At 40.3% G+C, this 14,675-nt stretch overlaps 1 protein-coding gene across 1 annotated transcript; it reads right to left on the minus strand.

The window, feature by feature from the left end:
- Nucleotides 1-602: 602 nt before the first annotated feature.
- Nucleotides 603-8,009, minus strand: unm_hu7912 (un-named hu7912). Its single transcript, XM_020633029.2, has 2 exons — nt 7,764-8,009; nt 603-5,211 (listed from the first exon to the last, which is right to left on the minus strand). Exon 2 carries the CDS (start codon nt 5,157-5,159, stop codon nt 1,959-1,961), a length of 3,201 nt encoding a protein of 1,066 aa, XP_020488685.1. The 5' UTR covers nt 5,160-5,211; nt 7,764-8,009; the 3' UTR covers nt 603-1,958.
- Nucleotides 8,010-14,675: the final 6,666 nt, after the last annotated feature.

Consider the following 14,675-nt stretch of genomic DNA (forward strand, 5'->3'; position numbering starts at 1 on the left):
GAATTAACACTAAGTCAGGATATGGGGGGAGAACATGGGTTTTGGAGATATGATCAAGCAGCAACTAATAATTTGAGCAACAGAGTCAGAGTGAATAAACCTCTTCAAATGTATGTTGCTTTTCCAGCATTGTTTCTCTTTGCTCTACACCTCATTCGCCGTAAATCAAGTTTCCTGGAAAAAATGAGATCTGTTAACAGAAATAAAAGCCTACTTATTTATTCCAAAGAGATGTTTCCATGCCAGGCACTCAAGTATTAACGCAAAGTGTCAATACTATGACATCAGTTAGATCATCATAAAATAATAGTGCTTTTAAGATTTCTCTGCTTGCAGTTTTGCACTTTGAAGCAAAGTAGTTATTCTATAATTTTTTACATGTTTAAAATGTTTTAAAGAAAATATTTTGAGGGAGTGGATTAAGTTTTCCTGTTGCATGCATGCTAGGAAACAATTTTTGACATCTTAAATATCCAAGGAAACTGGAAAAATATGGATGTCTGCAAATGCTTATCAGGATGTATTACTCTTATTGACGGCACTCCTTCACTATAATTACATCAAATGCCAGTAATCTGGAAGAGAAATGCAAAACCACGAGGTCACTCTTTAAATTCCATTTATTATATATTTTATATGGGTTATAAACATCACAAAATAGAAAGTCGTGGAAGGTCTTGCACAAAGATATATACCATCAAGTAAAAGAGCAATCTTAGATTAGTTTACATAGGCAATAGAAGCAAGCATATATTCATATCATCATATCTGTGTTCAGTTCTGCAGCTGTGTTAAGAACATTCTCATTTATAATTTAAGTTTTAGTGCAAACAAAGTCTTTGCAGCTCTTGGCTCCAAGGGATTATTCAATATAATAATAAAATAGGTTTTTAGAATATATATGGTAAGGTTGCTCTTTTATTGCATATTGTTTAAGAACATAATGTAGTACTATAGTTACAATAAGGTCTCATGATTTTCAAATTATCTTATATTCAATATATATACCTCTTACATTTCTAAGCATCAAATTCATAAACATAATAAATGTAATTTTAAGCAATATCAATATTAAAATACCTGAATTTAATAACATGCTTTGAGCAAAATAATAGTTCATTTACAATGGTATTTCAAACAGCCGAAGTCCAGAGCTCTCAATGCTTTAGAATAAGCTCAACATCTACATTACTTTGTGTCAAATGCATTTTTTTTTCGACTGAAGGCCACTATCAAACAAAGCATTCTACACAAGAATGACATCAAAGTCTTATGATGATATAGTTTGAACTTACATTTTTATGAATTGGGAAAACAAAAAGGTGTTTTGATTGAATCTCTTCATCTATCAAACAATAACTTATATATATATACACAATTAAAAATATATCCACACAACTACAGTTTGCTTGGGAAATAATACTTATAAACAGTATGTAATATTACAACCACCGCAACATGGTATAATAAAAATCTCTGGTATAACATCTTTTAGAAAATCAATGATGGTTGTCTTGGCTGTGCCTGTGATCATTCTGTGTCTGCAATGAGATGTTTTCTTCATAAATATTGTGTGCTTCAAACATTGTTTGCAGAAACTGAATAGATCATATATGTCCACATTTAAATCACCTGGATGGGGTTTGTGCCTAGTCCACATGCAGGCTATTTGCTCTTCTGAGTGCAACAGGATCAGAATAAGCTACCGCGAAATATTAGAGAAAGAAAGAAAGAAAGAAAGAAAGAAAGAAAGAAAGAAAGAAAGAAAGAAAGAAAGACAGAGAGAAGGAAAGACAAAGAAAGAAAGAAAGACAGAAATAAATAAATTGGTCACATATTTCAACATAATTCCATATCACTTTTCAAGTTTGCTAAACCACACCATGTATATACATTATGTACATTTAATGTAGCTGACATCATCATCATCATCATCATCATCACTGATTAGTGCTCTACTATATAATATCATCCAAGAGATGAGGGGTGCCCACCCAGTCCAGTGTTCTTGGCTCTGAAGCAGCCATGATCATGCACATAAACTGTTTCCCTGTTCTCTTATCTATTGGGTAAATCGTAGTCGGAGTGAACCTTTTGTTAGTCTCAACAAACGCACACAGCTGATTATAGATTATCGGGTACTCGTGACGGAGGAACACTCCCCTGGTCCTGAGCTCACGCTGGATATTGACAAAGCAAACCTCCCTTGCTTTTCTTCCCTCCTCGCCCTCCTTGTCGATGTCTGGTGTGCCTGGAGGTGGAGTTAGGATGAGAGTCTCCATTTCACTGTCCTTTTTGAGCACCTTTTTGTCAGGGCTTGAGGATGCCAAGGACACCTTTGCATATTTGCGAACTGTTGGTGCTTGGACCCTTGGTGAAGGTCTATTAGGCACTAGTTCACCAACAGCTACAGATACATTCAGAAGAAAACATTCATTGGGGTCATACTCATTGCCTGCCAACTGTAGTTCTTTGCAGTATTCACCAAGGTTGTCCTTGAAGCCATCTAGTTCTCTGAGAGATAGGTACGTGGGAGACATGAGTAGGCTCTCAAGCCCTACATGCAGGAAGTTGTCAGCTGTCTCTGGATTAGCAAATCCCAGAAAGAGAACACCTCTACCTCTGGAGAGGTAGCCAGCTTTAGCAACCCGAGAGAAGGCTTTGTGGATCTCTGAATTCTCCCTGCAGAACTTGAGTGAATGTCGACACACACTGTTGACACGCCCGTACACACAAGTCTCTTTATGGGTCTCCCAGTCGTCCCTACGGCAGTTTCGTGAGCAGTAGAAGGTGTAGCAACTGTGACAGGATTTGTAGTACAAGCAGGCATTGAACATATTCTCAGTCCGGTTGCACTTGTTGTTAGCACACACCATAGTGTCATCTTCATCTGTACTGTGGTCAGGGGAGCATTCTTCTGCACTCCTTTGTAAAGCATCACATCCACTATCAGGGTCTTTGAATGTGTCAGGGCTGGATTTAGAGGATGGGAGTGGTGTGTTTGGACTCCCTAAGTTTTCAAGTCCAGAGGATCCTCTGTCTTTGTCATCGTCTTCAGAGATTAATTGTTTAAGCTGGTCTAAAAGGTCTTCACTTGACTTTCTGCGAGTTGGTGGTTTGTAATCAATGACCAAATCAGCTAAGAGTTCGTCTAGTTGCTCTAGACTCTGCTGAAGGGAGAAATTGTTGTGTTTCCTGTCTTTGGTAACTTCTACTGTGTTAGATGGCTGCTTCTCAGGCATTACTCTAGGAGGAGGTGTCTTTTCACTCTCCAACGTATCCCAGCTGACAGAGTGCACATCACGCCGCTTGTTCTTACCCGCACTCAGGTCATTATCAGTAATGGTGATCTCAGGAGTAACAAACCAGTGCCCACTCTTGGTATTTCTCCAGGGATTGTTTGAGCTTTTCTCTAAGGAGTTTTCAGAGAGCGAAAGGGCGGCATAGCGCCTTGGTGAACTTGAGAGATTAAGAATAACAGGTTGAGATGTGACATCGGAGGATGCTCCATGCCTTGCTTGGTAAAACAGATTCTCATAGCTTCGTCCACGAGGCACTGATTGCTCTCTGTCATGCCTGGGATATAGAATATTGTCCCATGACTTCGAGTGGTTTCTGACCTCTGATCCTAGTCTGCTGTTCTCCAAACAGCTGTTAGTAAACCAAGGGGGTATACTGGGGTCTCGCCCAATTCTTGGAGGTGTTATCTGAGAGGACTGGTTAGAGTAACCAGATATGCTTGAGCGATACCAGTCGTCAGAAAAGGCCTGGGACATACGAGGGCGACGGCGACCCTCTGTTTGGCATGGCCTTGGAAAGTACTGCTCCTCAGGGGAACTGTATGTTTTAGGATAGAACAACCTCGAACTACTCATGGAATGGTATGGATTAAACCGGCTATCATCTCCATAGTAAGATCTAGATAGTGGAGCTTGAGAAAAGTATGATCCTGCCTCACTTGTGGAGTAAGGCCTACTATATACAGAGTCTCTGTTGGAAAGTTGGTCTGTGTAATACGACCTGACAGGAAGGGTGTGCACCCAGCGAGTCCTTGGATCATACTGACCAGTTATTGTACTACCATGGCTGGTAAGACTAGACCGATCATCCTGGTAGTATGCTCTAGAGTAGGGATGAACTGAATATCGCACAGGGTCCTCTGTATAGAAAAACTTGGTTGGTATATTTGGATTTGAGTAAGCTCTTTGTTCTTGACTGAGAAATGGTGCAGTTGGTGACGGCATTCTGTGCATGTCTAGATGCTGGTAAGAGATTGGAGACATGCTGGTGGTATAGTGGTATCCTTGTCTATAGTCTCCACTGTAGCATTCACTCGGAGTGGGAGTTGGTGAGGAGACAATCTGTCGTGGTACATATAATCCTCTACTGCTGGCCTGGGAGTATCTTTGCCAAAGATGGTCAGTCCGCACATTGGGAACCTGCCTTGATGTGTGCTGCAGAACAGCAGCATCTGGTTTAATGTCCACACGGCACCTGACATGAGGGGTTGTGGCTGGTTTATCTGGTTTATCCTCCTCAAAACAGTCCGAGACATAGAGAGGAGTATGGTGTTGCAGTTTGGAAGGATGCACATCATTCAAAAAAGCCCTGTTGGATGAGTACGACTCTCGATGTGTTTCAGAAGTCCTCATGGTATCTGACGCAGCCTGGGGTGCATCCCTCCCCTTCCCGACCCCTGGAGGGGACACTGAGATGGGCACGGGAGTGAGGGTGGCCTTGATTCTTGGAGCACTTTTAGATCTTGTTCTCTTTTTAGAATCTGACCACGTTAGATGGCTAGTTTTGTCCTGGCCAGGCTGCTGCTGGAACTGCCTGGTGTTGAACAGATCAGGAGATGAAAAGCGCAGGTGCCCAGATTGATCTAGGCCATTCCACATTAGATCTTTGTTCAATGTCTGATGCTCAGCCCTCTTGTAAGGGTACTCCATTGTTGAAGAGAAAGACTGGGGGTCATCCAGTGACTCGATGAAGTCAAAGCTGCGGCAGTGTCTTTTGTTAATGATTTCCGGTTTGTCAATCATTTTTAAGTCACATTGCTGAGAGGACTGGAGAGAAACTGAGTGGTCAGTTAGGGGATTTAAAGTAAAGTCCTGATATAGAGTCGATGCAAGTATATCAGGGGGATGTGTTCGTGTCATCTTAAAGGAACATCCCTCTTCTCCATTCAGTGTTATTCAAGATCAACGCAACCTGTGAAAAGAGATAAATGAAACAAATAGAAATCAGTGCAATGTAGAGATGTATGACAAATGTTGACTGAGAGCGGGAGACAAAAAGATCCCTTTAAATTTGACTGGTCTGTGAAATAAATCTCCATAAATATTATGTTTATACATTATAATAGTAAAATGTTTATTGTTAAAGAACCTTATTATTTGTATCTGGTATGTTATGCTCCACTTGATTTGTTCGTATTGTTGTTAGTCTTTTGTGTTAGGTTTGTTTTTAATGGTACACTGAGTTGCACTTAGCTAAACATTACTTTTGCACAACTGCCCAAGGCAAATTTCCCCTGGCAGCAATAAAAGATATATATTATATAATATACTCTAGTCTAGCATTAAGTAAATGTAAATAAATCTGTTCAACGACTTGATTACATTGATTGCAGAAACCTGTAATGATTGTCAAGATATATCCAAATGATGTAGTTCCTCTTTTTTTAACAAATTGATTTCAACCAAACTGTTAGAATAAAAATTTAGACCTGAGCTGTGTTAAAACCAATCATATTAAAATCCTCAGTTAATTTGAGTAACTTCAGCATATTTGAGGAGATATTCTTACAAAATCAAGACTTAAATTAGGTTTCACAGATATCTATATAGGGGTTTTCCATTAAAAATGCAATATACATTTGCTTGGCATAATGCCTGTTTGCTGGTAGGGAAACAAAAAGGCTGAAAAAAACAAAAAAAATTGATGATATAATCTTAGTAAGAACTAATTTTATTGCATTACTCCAGCATGTCTTATTTGCCAGGAAATCCTTTAACCTATAGATCTTACTCAAGAAGCAAATGTTGTTTTAAAAGTAGGTTTGAGCTTATGTGTCTTTGTTTTTATAATAAAACAAATCAGGTATCAAGTGTTTGATATATTTACATTTAATTCAATCTATGCGTATCGATAGCAGAACTATTTTTTAGGACTTCAAATTATAAAAAATAATAAAAATAAATAAATATCATGACCAGAACAATTCCTTTTCAACAATGGATTTATGTGTCATAAACACATGGGCTTTCTTGTTGGCACCCGACCACAAGCTAACCCTGAGTTACCATCTGTTCACCGTGAAGAGAGAGGACTGACCAGCCGTCTCTCTGTCATGTCTCCACAGCACACCTAAATATCACTTTGGTTCACACACGTTCAACCTTGACAGTCAAAACAGCACTAAAGATGATTTTTAATAGTTTTCTTGTTGTATTAAAAAGCCTTCTATATTCCTGGATTTGCATTTTTTGGTTATCAGTTGATAAAAAACATTGCAAATAAATACTAATTCACTGTTGTTGTTTGTTTTTATGATAATGCCTTTCCATGCCCAGTTTCAGCTTTACTTGTTTACTGCATGTCTGGGAAATAGGCAAAAACGTTACTACATAATTCAATACAAATAAATAGGCTTAATTCAGTTCAACGCTTATCCATTTCACAGCTACCCAGATTTATTACAGGATATGAAAAATAGCTCCCACTATAGTTGTATAAAAGGGTTTGCGTTGATATTGTTAAACATTAAGCCTTACAAAGCCATAAAAGACCCTATAGGAATGCTATAGTACATAAATGCATCAAGAGGTCGACAAATATCAGAATTAGTTTGTTAGATCTACAATAGGTCCCTATTGAGCTTTTTCTGCATGAAAGCGTTTGTTGCATTGATTTAAGATGGAAAATAAAACAGCTTTTAAAAAAAAATAAGTAGACAGAAAAGATGTTTGAAAAACCTAACTACACATTCCTTCCTCTGTTCATCTTCATGGTCAGAGGCTGCTCTTCAATAGGGGAACTGCACTTTCTAGCACAAGTAAAAGACCACATGCCATGTACAGTCTCCATGGCTACAGCAAAGAAACCATGAAACACTCCTGGAGTTGCACACACAGGGCACAATTTTAGTCTAAAAAAACATGGGCCTCATAATCAATATGAATGGCTTTAATGTTCTCTGCTCTGGGCAAACAAGTGATGCTGAACTTATCAAAGAACGTACCCAGTGTTAGAAGCATAATTACAGAGATTAAGGCTATATATTTGTGTGCAAGGCTATAGGGTATATTAAGCCTCTATTATAAGATCTTTTTTCTTGAAAAACTCTAACATCAATAAGGCTTAGCCTACATTAATTTGTTTGCCAATTTTTCCTTAAACAACTTCGACAGGGAGCATATTTCAGCTTCTAGGCTATACGAGGTTTTCCAGACAATAACAAACATAATGCAGATTCGCCTCCCCATGGGGCCAAACCGAGGCGACGCATTAAGCCTGGAAGTGATACAAAAATTCTTGCACTAACACAGTTGTGCACCCCTTTTTTGTTTTGGTGCTGCGGCACGAGCGGCCCTCCATCCTGTATGGCTGACCTGACGCCTTTGAGCGCTGAATGACATCATTTGCGGTTAAAAAGGGAGAAAGCGACAGCGGGTTCAAATAAGGACAGAGAAGGGAAAAATTAGTTCGACTTAGTTTGGAAATGTCAGATTTCGGAGAGTGAATGAGTGGGGGGGCCTTACCGTCTCGTCAGTGAGTGAATCCGCTGCGGTGGACATGATGAAGCGACAGCCCCGTTCCTGAGCAGCTTCACCCGTTACCGCACCTGCCGTGATCCTGCCGGAGTCCATCCGTCCTTCATTCCGTCTTACATGTTTCCTACTTCACCCAGCAACGCTCACACGCTCGCTTGTGTCTTTTTGGTATGCGCGTTTGTGTGAGATGAAGAGGAAGGAGGAGGTGTGTCTGAGCCTGCGCCTGTGCGCGTGCCTCTGGAGGCGTGGTTGTGCGTGTTTTCATGATGGAGGGGGGGGGGGGGGGGGAGTTGAGGAGGCTGATGGTGGGAGGTGGGTGTTGAGTCCCGAAGCAGCAATGCGGTCTCATCTCAGAACATGGTGCCCTGAGGACAACTGCATGGGCACCAACGGGGCAGCTGCTGCTCGTTAATCTCAGTCTCCAGTGAAAGGTGCTTTGCAATCAGGTTTGTTCATCAAAAGGCAAAACAATTCTGACATTTACATTTAGGCCTATAGGGAAAGTTTGCAGACAGGCTTAAACACTGGCTGCAAACTTAGCCCTCGCCTGGATTTGTCAGGTCACTTCTGGTCCTTCTCCCACACTTCAGACATGCAGTAAACTTATTGATGAGAAAAGTCAGTCTTGTGCCAACATAGGCAAACAAAAATGAAGGAGGGAAATGCATGATGTAGGCCTCAGGGATTGGCTTGATACAATATGCCACTTTGTCAAGTAATCCTTAAATTACAATATTTTAAAATGTGTGCACGTGTTGGGGGCGGTTATAATTTCATCTAAAGTTCAAGTTGACATATTCAAATAACTTGTACTATTCTTTACATGTAGGGCTTTAAAGAATAGTACTTTAGGGCTATTCTGTCCTTAAACCAGTAACAATCACGTTTCTATTGATGGATGGAGTTCTGTTGTTGTTGACTGATTATCTAAACTTGACCTTTATGACCTTCAGTCACTCCTTTAATAAGAACCAGGAATGACGCATTGTCTTGTACAAAATGTTTTGTACCACATAGAAAGCAAGATTTTAACTTTTCCATATGTCGCCACTGTTACAGCTGCATGTTAAAATATCTTTTATGGGGTTGTGTACTAATGGACCAACACACAATGACCTACAATGCCAGGAGAGACTACAATATTCAAATCTTATTTTTCAAAAAGATTTGAGTGCTTTAAGCTTCTCACTTAGAACAAGTGCAACACATTTCCTTCGTTGTTACTGGTGCATCCAACAGATTATTTTTAACTACTGTTGCATAAAAATTAAAGTCCCAAAAAAGTTGGAGTCGGTTGTAAGAGTGTAAAATGTGGACAAGTTGAGGGTAAATATTTATGCAAGACATTGTATTCCATAATACAGCATGATTATGATACAACAAGTGTTTCTTCTTCTCTGCACACTGTCTTTGTTGTCTTCACTCTTCCAAGGTTACAGATAAGTTACATTATGTGCTATTATTATTACACATCTGCCCCAGTCTCACCTCTCAAGTCTCACCTCGCCTCTGCCTCCTGCATTGTTTGAATTGATGATGGGGACAGCTGGCTGTGAGCCTCAGCCCTGCCCGGCGGAGCATGTGACTGCTGCTGGAAAACTGCTTACAAAAGCACTTTGAGGGCAGATAGAAATCACCACAGACCAACTGTACTGATGATGCTGAAGATGGTGATGATACTTTGCTTTTGACAGAACCCGTTGTTAATGAAAATCTGGCGCAACACCGCTCAAGCACAGACAATGATCATCACTCTTTATTATCTTTACTCCTGTATCTCAGTTACAAAAACCCCTCGCCTCCATCTGTGACACACCACGTGTATTAGACATGATTCAGACCGACAGTACAGTGGATCTCACATTGTGCCGCATCCAGCCTCCCTGAGAGTGGGATCTATCTGAGCGTGTGTGACTCACCCTCTTCAGCACGGTGCATTGGCATCAGTTTGTGTCAGCTGTTGGTGAGCAGGCATGAGTGTCTGTCAGCTGGCTGCTAGCAGGTGTCTTAGGCACCTCGTATAGGCTCTGCAGAGAGGAAATCAATAGCTCTGTGTTGATTATAGGCCCCTGTGACAGGAATCAATCAGGCTTCTACAACCACAAAGTAACAACATCACAACACAATGCTGCCTCCACTGCTCAAACAAGCTACACGCTGCTCTGACGTATCAGCCATAATGAGCCATAAGGAAGAACCCGGACGTTCTGCTTTGTTCCTACACTCATGCTGGCACATTAAACAACCCTCAGTTCTCCAGCTGTCGCCTATTAACTCCATGTTAGATTAAGCGATTCTCTACAAACTTTCTCTCTGGTCTTTCTGTGTTCCCATCCAAGGGAATTACATAAGAGATGCGGGGATGCACACACAGCCAAGGCCCCTGCTTACAAAGTCCGGCCTAAAATAGCTAGTGTGGCAGCCTATTACAAAGCAACGTTCAGCCTCAGTTGTTTTGGATTGTAATGATATGTGAGAGGAAGCAAGGAAAGCACATTAAACAGGAAAGAGTGGAAATCACATTTCAGAATTTTTCGTGTTTTACAAGAAATCCCCAGGAGAGCCAAGGATGTTTCCTTTTGCTCCCTATGGTTAATATTTCACACAGCCAGGATTAGACATACATCTACATGTGGGAGGTTCCTTCAGCTCTTAGAGGACCCTCTCATGCCCTGTATGAAACATGTAGATGCTCTGATTCAGAGAGGAGTTAAAGTATGGAAGCCCTAAGTGGACATGCATCCATAAGTTTTATTTACTTTCCTGTGATAACCTTGAGACCTCCATTTATCTGTCTCTTATTTCCAGAGTTGCAAAAGCGCAAAACAAACATAGAAATAGGCTTCACTTACCTCTTACCTTTAGTGTGGGCAATGGCAGCATGTCATGTTCTGGTCTGGCCTTTCACAGTGACCAGCCTATTGTTTTTTTTCTACTAGATCGCCAGAAAATTATAACAAGAAAACAAGCTTTGTTATCTCAATATGATGATATGACAAATGAATATGTTATTATGGAAAAAACTAGCTTTGTTGTCCCGAGATAATCATAAAAATAAGCAGAGGCCTCGATAAAACAAATGAACTTGTTATCTTGGAAAACCAGCGTTGTTATCTCAAGATACCAAGATAGAAAACTCAAGACCTCTAGAAAACAAACAGAAATGACTTGCGATCATGGGAAAATGGAGTAAGTAAAATGTATTGATGCATGTCCATTTAAGGCTTCCGTATTATAGGCAGTGGTGACTCCAACGACTCAGAGGGAGATGCACCCAGTCTTCCCTTAATCCCAAATGAACCCTGATTAAGCCCTCAACAAATTAAACCGCTGAATCCTTTCCTTCATCTTTCCAGACCCCAGACGCAGTTTACAGTTGTGGCAGTTCATGCAGGGCACACACCACTCAGACGGCCTGTTTTTTTTTTTTTGAGGCTTTAGATGCAGCCAAGTGAAGTATTTGGATGCTCTTTTGGCTCAACGGGGCAAGTGAAGAGCAACACTGGTGCAGCTTTGATTCCTGGAGGATAAGACTAGATTAAATTCAGCGGATTGTTAGGTTTTTTTTTCCTGCATGCACTTGACTTATTAGAAAACTCTTACCAGTGTCCTCATGTCGCTGATACTGCATGTTGTACAAGGTGTGTAATAGTAGGGATTTCATAATCATCCCCTGAAGAGGTGGCCTACATCTCAAAAGAGAAGAATAAAATAGAACAAAAATAATAGTTGAATTGTGATTTCCCCGTGCTTGTTTTGCCAATTGTGCTTACATTGGCTGCAGACACACAAAAAAGAACGTTTTAGGCCACTCCGAGTAACACTCAAACAAATTCATGTGCACGCCAAACCATTTGGGAGAAGTATCCATGGCAACCCACACTGAGTAGGAGCAAAAGAAACCGAGCTGATTTCAAAGGGAATGAAGTAAAGTGCTGATGGGAGTCTTCCATGGAGACCGTAAAAATCTACGTCATGAGGACAAGAGGAGGTGAAATTGTTCCTGGCAAATGGTCATTCTGCAGACGCACCATCAGGAGGGATGTGAATGTGCAGTCTTTTCTATCAAGTGTTGGTTTATTGGAAAACTGGCAGTATGGATGTCTCTCATGTCCCAGATTTCCTCCAGCAGAGATTGACAATGTAAAGTTAACATAAGGTTTGGCATAAGGAGAAGCCCTGCAGCAGCCTCACGGTGGAAATGAGACTTGTGTTCACGTGGGCTCACCCTCACATCCTCCACTCTGTGAGCCTCATCTAGGTCATAGTAAGAATAGTGTGGATATTATTCACAGCTGCAGCGAGCAAACACAAACTCCTCTGTACCCGTCTCTGGAATCACAGTAAGACATCCCATGGTGAGTTTTAATTAAATCTTTACTGTACACACTCCTCTCTCATCCCTCATCATCTGCCATCTTGGCTCAGGAATCACTCAGTCATGTGTGCAGGTTTATTAAAGGGGAAACACATTTAAAACAAGCCCTTTGCTGCGTGCACTTTCTTTCCTCCACTCCCGGTGGTGTGAATTATTTGTGGTTGAGCATTGTGACAATGATACAGTTACGTAACTGCACAGAAACAGAACACAGGAATATTACAGTCAGAGCAAACTGCTCTGGCTCAGTTTCATCAGATTTTCAAACAGTGACTGAGGGCAGCAGGAGGTTTTATAATGCAGGACTGTCATTAAGAACAAGCTATTCAAGACTGGACGGACAACAAATCTTTTGTGCCTCGCTGAGGACGAATCAATGAGGTCCTTCTGGATAGCTCTCTGCTCTCCATCCCACAGACGCACAATGCAAAGTAGTACTGAGTTGCACTAATTGTGCAGGGCTGTATGTTGTGTATAATAGCTGCAACAGCCAGTGTTTCCCATTCAAAGATCCATCCATCGTGTGAGAGCTGAATAAAAATCTGAATTGTAGACTGACACTGGCATTTCTTTTTTTTCTTAATAAAAGAATGACTCTCAAACACTTGGTTATTCCTTTTCGACGAGGAAAAACCACTGTCATTAAGATCCTGCATAGTTTGCACTTCCGTCCATCAAATTGCATGTGCAAATCAGATTTGACACTTAATGTATATAATTACGTATGCACCTGTGCTTGCTGCTTCTCCAGGCTCTTTAAATGGGTCAGATCTCGAAATAACCAGCTCAGAGAAGAAGTTATGAGGCCCCCTCCCTTCTGTCCTCTGTCCATAACAGAGCAGAACTATTGCCTAAAATAACATTGAATCCTTTAGTTTTTACCTTCAAAGTCAAATGAGTGGTATTAGAGTGATTATACCGAACATCTATGGCTGTATAGAGGAGGAAAATCACATTGTCTGCTTTGAGCGGATGGATTAGCTTGTCAGATAGTGATTGACTCCATCCAGAAACAGATCCTCCATCTTTTAAGATACTTAACTGATTCCTCACCTCTGAATTTGAAGTGTGAATGATGATGTCTTACTAATATGATAAATTGCCTGGTAAGACCAGCACCTTAACTTAGCCTAGATTTGTGCCGAGAGAATAGAATGGCTTGCTGGGCAGCTAGATAAGAGATGCAAACAAGCATAGAGAGTTGTAAAATCCCGCACTGACCTTTCATGAGCTGCTATATAACATCCTGCCTGCAAATTGGATTTTGCACTCTGGACACTTTACTCTGCAATAAAAACTTTCGAGGGAAAAAGACATTGATCCATTTGGTGATTAAAATTGAGCTCCCTCCCTCACTGCAGGAAACCAACCAGCCAAAATATTCAGACAGGCCAAGCCATTTTATGAAGTAAAATATCTCAATTTTAGTGTTTTTCTTTCAGCTGTAGTCATACTCATTGATTTATACAAAACAAGCAGATGAAACACAGTCATCCTTCTGACTGCGGGGTGCATAATACTACTGGTCTCGCTCAGCTGCAGCTGCTGCATTCAGATTGGAAGGCCTAATGAAAGCCCGAAAGATACTGAAACATAATACATGTGTTTTTCCTCAGACACCATGAATTAGGCCATTCTTCCAAGAAGAAAAGATAGACTGGACTGTGATGAGTGGCATGCAGGGAGCCATTTGGTAAAATGTGTCAGATTAGTTTTGTTTAATAGGATTATGCACATGTTGGTATTTGTGCGTTCTCTGTGATTACGACTCAGCATTGTGTTATTAAAATGTGCACCTCAAATGAAACAATGAAAATGAAACCTCTCTGGAGTTAAAAAGAGAAAAAAAAATCAAATAAAGCACCTATCTCTTCAAACAAATCAGAAAAATTAAACTGCAGAATAAAATGTTTTCTGCACTTTCATTTTTTTTTTCTTGGAGGTTTGAGTGCACAGATTGTAAGTTGATTTGCACAAAACATTTGCCCCATGAATATAATGTGATTTCATATAGAGCTCTGATCATTACATGGTGTAAATGAGTTATATAACCTCCATAATGTTGTGCAGAACTGGAGTCTATGGTAGTCAGACTGCAGGCCCACACCCCCTTGTGGTCACAGTTGTATGACTGTAATAAATATTTTTTTAGCAACACGCTGATAAAAATGTTCAAAAACGATATTCTACAAAATGTGACTTATCCATTTTATCAGGTTTTTTAAACGACGTTTTTTTGGCTCTTTCCTGGGCTCAAATCTGTCGTTGTTTTTAGATGGTTTACTATCTTACACAATTTTTGTTGGAAAAAAAAACCCTAGACACATTGATCTTTATCTCAGAAGGCTTTTGGATGAAGACAACATAAAACATCATTAAACCTGATTTTTTTTAAGAAATTCAAAGGAGAGTCCCTCTTGAAGGATTGACTGACACTTCACTGCACAGGCATAATTAAGTCAAACTTTTAACCTGAAGCTGTTTTACTTTCTCTATTTTCAGTCAATAATAACAAATAACAG

This window comes from Labrus bergylta, chromosome 2, assembly GCF_963930695.1.
Source record: "Labrus bergylta chromosome 2, fLabBer1.1, whole genome shotgun sequence".
NCBI classification, from domain to species: domain Eukaryota; kingdom Metazoa; phylum Chordata; class Actinopteri; order Labriformes; family Labridae; genus Labrus; species Labrus bergylta.

Coding starts and splice junctions, on each gene's coding strand:
- unm_hu7912 (XM_020633029.2), bottom strand. CDS start 5,159: ATGACACGAACACATCCCCCTGATATACTTGCATCGACTCTATATCAG.